This window comes from Aplysia californica, unplaced genomic scaffold, assembly GCF_000002075.1.
Source record: "Aplysia californica isolate F4 #8 unplaced genomic scaffold, AplCal3.0 scaffold00026, whole genome shotgun sequence".
Taxonomy (NCBI): domain Eukaryota; kingdom Metazoa; phylum Mollusca; class Gastropoda; order Aplysiida; family Aplysiidae; genus Aplysia; species Aplysia californica.
Window position 1 is genome coordinate 1,287,365 of NW_004797296.1, and position 7,422 is coordinate 1,294,786.

General features: G+C 39.1%; 1 protein-coding gene across 1 annotated transcript in view; it reads right to left on the reverse strand.

Annotated features, from left to right (window-relative positions):
- Positions 1–3,205, reverse strand: part of LOC101859302 (mannosyl-oligosaccharide 1,2-alpha-mannosidase IA) — a gene marked incomplete in the record, with an annotated part of 74,873 nt that extends 71,668 nt beyond the window's left edge. The window contains 1 exon segment of the mRNA XM_013089682.2: positions 2,527–3,205. Coding sequence (XP_012945136.1) covers positions 2,527–3,144 — 618 coding nt within the window.
- Positions 3,206–7,422: the final 4,217 nt, after the last annotated feature.

Below are 7,422 nucleotides of genomic sequence, written 5' to 3' on the forward strand. Positions count from 1 at the left end.
GCACATATTGCAACGTACAGGACAAGGTAAGTTCTCAGTTTCATTTTGTTATCTAGGAGAAGAAGGGAGTGAAAGTTGTGAAATTTACAATGTATGAGAGAGAGAGAAGAAAGGAGTGTGGGCTGCGGGGCACGCAAACACTGTTTTCCTTCATGAGATTAGATTCGAGTTTGAGGCAATCATCAAATTTATCAACTTCAAGAAACACACAAGAATGTCCGGTATTCAAATTGTCAGCATAGTTCAAGCATGAAAGAACAGAAAAGGTTAGGGTCAAAACAAACAGATCACCCCCCTGTTGTTCAACAAATTAGAAGCCTATTGGCAAAAATGCATCATGTTTGTTTTCATATATAAATATACATACAAAACTAATCAGGAATTTAACAACATGAACAAGCATATATATGTGTGTAACTCTCTTAATTCACAAACAGCGCAGAAATAGAAAATGCCAAAAAACACAGAGATCTGAGATTAAGACCACTAGAATGTGGCCTCATTATAATATTAACAAATGAAGAGCTATAACTAAACTAAATAGGTAAATATTGCAAGTGTGCAACAATTGATGTTGACAAAAATGTCAGAAGTGGTGTGAGAAGGGTTATCATTGTGTACTCTGCACAGATATTTTCAATCCCCCCCCCCAAAAAAAAATTTCACCATCCACTCTTTTATAAATAAAATCGCTTAGACTCACAGAGTTGACTGATTTCTTTAACAGCCACCTAAATGTCAAAAACCTGTCACTGGCAATTTATATATATAATATAATGGGTTGGAGAAGCATCACTCATGTCTACTTTGTCATGATAAACATCCATTATTGTCAGGTTTGGCCTTGAAAGCTGTAATCAAAGTCAAAGCTGTCTGCTTCTAAAAACAGTCTCGATTTACAATCATTGAAGGGAAACTAGACAGAAGAAGAAAGAAAAAAAGCAAAGCACAAAAAATTATGAGGTTTAGAAAAGAAGAGAAAGAGATCAGGTAACATTAACCGCATCACTCGTTTAAGTATTAAGGAAGCATAATATAATCCATACTTTTTGGGCTTTTTCTCATAAATTCAAGCAAAACTAAGGTTGAAACAGTGGCAAACAGTGGCACGTGAAAACTTTAAAACAACTAACACAGTGTCAGTCAATCATATAATATCAAGAAAGAAATCATTCATCAAATGCCCTCTCTTCATTGTTGAAACGACGGCTGTCTCAATTCATACCCTTTCCAAGATAATAAGGCTATTTAAGGTTGACCCTTTTGATGAATGTATTGTCGCTTTTAAGGACAAGCAAGCGGGTTATCCCAGATTTCGGGGGTTTCCAGAAATCTTGACCTACACCAAAAGTGGGCATTGCCCTACTTATATAATAATAGGAGAAGTTTGGTTTCTTTGGTGTGTATATATTTATTTGTTTTAAATTGAAATTAAACTCTCCTTGTCTTTCAGAGAAACTGAAAAATTGGGACAGCCCCCTTTTGTGCTTAAAAACGATCAATTTACGTCCTCAAAGATGTATTTTAAGGAAATCAATTGAAGCCTTCTGACAGGCAAAGAGGCTCTTTGGATTAAAATATCCAATGATACATGATCCAATCATTGGACATTTAAACTTTGAAAGTATAAAACTTATCTATTCCAAGTCTTCACAACTATTGTTCTACTAAAGCTTCCCTCTATCTATTCCTAATTCATCAACTATGGCCACAGACTGAGGTAACATTCCCTTGTTTTTGTAAGAGTTTTACGGCACTTGCAACACAACAGGTCATGTAAGTGCCGAAGATTATAGGTGTTAAAAGAGGGTAAAAAAACAAAAAAGGAGGAGAGATTATTATATAAGAATGATAGATGTTGGATAGGAAAGAAGGAACAAACCACAACCAGAGCACCTGCCAACCACCCACCTTTTATCTCTCTATTGTAAAATTGAGGTGGCCCCATGTCCCCTACTCTGATGTTTGTTGTAGGTCAGGGAAGACAGTAGAATTCAATCAAGATTTCAGACATTTTCAAATTCAGCTTTTGACACTTTTGTTCTTCAACCTAAATCACTTATCTGTACGCTTCAGGTAGAGTAGCGGACGATAAATTCTGAGCCTAGAATTTTTTTCTTGACAATTTTTATGCTTAGAAAAACAAACACTGTTAAAACAAAAAGGAACCAGATCATGCATCATGTCTGAGCTATCAAATCAGCCGAAAATTCTTACTTTTCCGAATTATGAGAATATACAATCTCTGACACTACGACGCAGAGATCTATCTAAATCTATATCTAGATCTAGATCTAGATCTAGATATCAAGATCTAGCGGAAACAAAAATACGAACACCGCACCTTTCTTTCAATTTTTCTTTTGAGTGAAATAGTGCTTGTTTTCCCGCAAAGACAGTCAGAGGCAGCACTTCTCAGAAAGACCTTTCCCCATTTAGAATTAGTGACAAGTAAAATAAGGCAAAACATTCTCATACTTCATACTCATAGAAGATTCCGACTCTGAACCTACGAAACATGCTTACCTCTCTGACTTTATCCCTCTTTTCCTTTGCATCCGGATCAGAAGGTTCACCGCCTCGAGAACCCGGGTGTCCATCATGATCTTTCACGACCTGTTTTGCAGCCTCAATAGCAGCAAGCTTTTGCCTTTCATTCTCCTCTCGTTGCTTTTGAAGCACATTTTCTTTCTCAAATTTAATGCTTTCCTTCAACTTTTGTGCTTCATCAGGGTGTAAATCCATTTGTTTCCCTAGCGCTTCGCTCAGTTTATCCTGCTCCCATGCTTTTTCGATTTTCCCTTGAAGCTTATGTTTATCATTCACATTATGTACGTCTTCATCCTCATCGTGTCGTAGAACTTTACCCCAATCTAAAGGTACACCGTCAGGCCCCATTCTTGCTTGAGGAATAAACAATCTATCTCCAGCATCATGTAACCTCTTTCGCATCTCTTCCATAGACACCTTATCATGTAGATTAGGCAAATACATGAACGCACACATACATACAATTGAGAAGGTCATGAGCACTAACAAAAGTATATATTTTTCCCTCAACCTCAATGTTTTGCGTCCTGGAACGGGAACCCCGTTCACATAACGTTGATAGAAAGGTAACACTCCTGAGCTTGCGCCTGCCATGATGTCGCTATGTTTTCTCGATGCTAACCCGGCAGCGAATGTAAGTCGCAATGCAACTGGATAAATTTTGCTACCGCGATGTGGCAATCACGTGACAGAGGAAAATCACGTGACGTTGTTTTCTTTCATTGGTCACGCCCCTTTTTTCTTTTACAAACCAGTCTTGTGCGAAGTGACTGCTTTTGAAACGCTTATTAGAACAGATTGTCTATTACATATATGAAAGAAAACAATAAGCAAGCAAGATGTTATGAAATTGACAATATCCTACACGAAATATTTGTATGCTGCTCAATATATTCGTTAAAAGTCTGGCATAATTACACACTCTTCACACACTCAGTCACTTAGTTATTAAAAACATCTTTGACGCCACGTGCTAGCCTAACTCAAAGTGTCGATCCATACGTCTCCAAACTTCGAGACTTCTTTGCGACTCGCCATGACTTACTGCTGTGTGCATCTACTTCAAGACACATAACTGTAATTGCTGTTATCACAATTATATGTCTATCTTTCGTGGCCGTTATAAGCTTAAATAAAACTTTGGTGGGGTTGTTTGTTTGTTTTTTGTTTTTTTTGGGGGGGGTTGTTTGATTTGTGTAATTGATAATCGTTTTCTTTGTGAAAAAAAAGGGGGGGGGGCGGTGAGGCTCTGAGCTGAGTAGGCTAAAGGATTTAAAGATGATAACCCATAGTTGTAATATTTTGTTGTCTTATATTCCCACATGTATTGTCATTTTTACATAGAAGATCATTTTTACCATCATCAATCAAAATGCTTCTATCTTAACCAACTTACGACCTTAGATCAAGCATCAAAATAACATTGAGTGTGTATATAGCTAACGATTATTATTGTTGATTTTGCTGCTCATTTATATAATGCATGTGATTGTAAGCCTGTGTTTGTGTGCATGTGTGTGCGCGCGCGCGCGCGTGTGTGTGTGTGTGTGTGTAAGTGTGTGTATGTGTGTGTAAGTGTGTGTGTGTGAGTGTGTGTGTGTGTGTGTGTGTGTGTGTGTGTGTGTGTGTGTGTGTGTGTGTACACGTGGTGAAACACTAAACCAATGTGCCAGGATCTGGACAATAAAGATGTATCTTATCTTATCTTATCTTATCTTATGTGCTCAACTGGGTTAAAACCTGGTAACATGGATGACCGTAGATTCAGGGCAGCATGGTTACTCTGGATTTTTAAGAATTTGATTCCTTGTGGAGTGCACGATGTGCATTGTCCTGTCAGAATAGTATGGACTGATTGTGTTGTTGAAGAAAAGGCAGATAGTGCTCATGTGATCTCCTGTACACAATTACTCTCCCATTGTGGCCTTCAACTTGGAATTGAGAATCGTCCGAGAAGATGACGGTATCCACTGCTCCAAGTCCTTTCGGTGGTGTAGCTGTGACCAGTGACCAGTTCAGCTTAGCCTGACGATGTTTTGGCTGTAAACGCTGATTGTGTTTAGGCATCCCAGCTCCAATCTTAAATTCCCGCAGTCTCCAAAGAACAGTAAGCCAGCTGTCGAGTAAAAGTCCAGGAACTTGCCTTTCGGTTTGAGCAGAAGTCCTGAAACGATTTCCCAGGTACACTCAGTCTTAAAATGACATTAATTATCTTGTTACCCTTGGACAGCCAGTTCTGGGTCGGTTTTAAACAGGCCACGTCACAACGTATAGTACGTTGTCTCAGTGGGCTGATGGTGATAGTCCTGCTGACGTTGAATGTCTTCGCAACAGCAGCGCGCTGAGCATGCCGATGGCTTGATTTTTTTAAAATTTTGAGTTAATGATGCCGTCTCTTTTGGGTGACCATGATCAAACGTTGATGCGATTTTAAGTAAACACAGACCTAAACTTAATTTTTTTTAAAATCAAAGAATAGAAAAAACCCGCCCGTGTTTGGAGGAAAAATCTAAATTTTCTGTTGTTTTTTTCACAATGGTATTGTAAACACTAATTGAAGCACCAAAATGTTATTTCTAAAACATTATATAACTTTTTTCACAGTACATAGCACTACCCACGTGAAAGATAAAGCATAAAGATTCAAAAGTTTAGATTTAATACGCATTCAGAAAGTGGCAGGCTTCCTTTCTTTTAACCGTAAATTTAACACAGTAAGTAACCCAGGCGTGTCTCATATCGGTGGTCATACAATTGGCATTTCTTGGGGTAACGTTGTGTGATAAAGACCCTGTAGTTTAAGTTAATATTCAGGTTACTATTGTGCTGCGTCGGCATTTAAATTGCCATTTCGTCACTATCACCATGGAGTGCCAGCAAGACTGAAATCAATGGATTTACTGGGATTTTTTAAAAACGTTTTTGTGTATTTTATTGGGGAGGGGGGGGGGGGGTACCACGCATTCCGTTTTCTTTACAAATAAAAATCATTACGATCACAACATACCTAGAAGCAGTTGGGGGCTCTTTTGTGAGTCTGCAATGAAAACTACTTTTTGGCATAGATTGGTTATAACTTTAAAGGTGTAACTGCTTTTTAAAAAGTGATTCGTAAGAGGTCGTTGGCATGTCCGTGGTCTTGAAATTCCAGGTAGGCCTATATCTTAGAGGGTTTTTTTTCCAGTGCGAATAAGAGGTTATGGTGAGTTACGTTGCTTCAGAGCACACTCGCTTTCGTCAAGCGTGTCTTGGTAGGCTGCCAAGGCGTGAAGTCTGTTAGGTATGTGTGGCGTCGATGGCTTTGTGGTTAGGCTCTTGGGTCGTGGGTTCGAATCTCGCCAGGAGCCCAATGATGTCGTGACCTTGGGAAAGTCACGTTACACGAATTTTCCTTACTTTACGCCGGTGGAAATGGGTAATGTACCGGCTTTAGACAGCGAAAGATGTCGTCAGTTTGTTAATGTTCGAGTGTTTAATCAGCTGTGCAGCCGAGCATTTTTCTAAATGTTCCAGTCTGCAAAAAAACAAAAACAAACCCAACACACACACACACACACACACACACACACACACACACACACACACACACACACACACACACACACTCACACACACACACACACACACACACACATATATATATATATATATATATATATAAATGTAGAGAGCTTGCTGTCGAGCGGGGACATACACAATACAATTAATGCTGTTTATTACACGTATTATATTAAGAGGATACCGAAGTTTGTCACCACATGCCAAAGCTGAACTCTTCGTGTCCGCAACCACATATAATCTGCGTAGAAACTATGGCGACAAACTAAACAACAGCTTGTCTAGGACAATTTCCTTCGCAAATGTTGGAAAAAGATGGACCATACTCTTCTACCCAAAGTACACATGTATCCCAAGGCAAGTCTGACATATCTGTCCCCGTGATTTTATGTACCCCGCATAATTTAACAAAATCTGATCATTTTTTTTGCAAAATTTCTGATTTTTTTCCCTTTATCATTCTTTGTTTTTAAAAATCAGAATCACTTAATTTCACATTTTTGGGCTCAGATTGAATAATTTCGTAATTTTTCTGGGATAAAAAAGGCGGGTACAGACATATACGCGAGGGACAGTAAGAGAGGAAGGCCACGGAACAACTGGCACTGTGGTGCGAATGTGCGCGTGCGCGGACGAACGGTCGAACATTTCTGGAAACAACCTGAAGAGACTAGAACAGAATCGGAATTACGAGATCTGAGAGCTTGTTGGAGGTCTATGTTCCAGAGGGGGCCAACAAAAGTAAAGAAAAGCAAACCTGGCGCTTCTACCGGCACTGGAAAACCAAACAGGAACACCACCCCCAGCATCTGTACCAGCCACAGAATTCTACACTTAGTGTAGAATTCTGTGGTACCAGCATACATGCTTTTTGATACAAGGCGACACAGAGTACATACTAATTACGTGTATCTTTACCATGAAAAACAACTGTTACTATTGTTGTGTCTTGTTAGGCGACAAGTCTTCCCCACCCATTAATATTTTGTAAATATTTTGAGGCGTGTACCAAAGTTCGGGAAAAAAAACTCAGTGCAAGGTTCATTTTTAGAAAGGGGCGTTTTTATTACTACTTAAAGATAATGCGTGTGAGTTTGCATATATGTATTGACATACAGATGAGGGAGTCGCCCGTGGCTGCCTCGTCTTCCCTAAAACAATGTTTATGGGAATTGATAAACACTTAAACAGGTGAATAAACAGTAAACAGGGATAAAGATAACAGCTGTGACTGAAAGAATATGATTGCGTGTGTTCATGCGTGTGTATGTGTGGTTGTGTGAGTGTGTGTTTGTGTGTGTGTGTGTGTGTGTG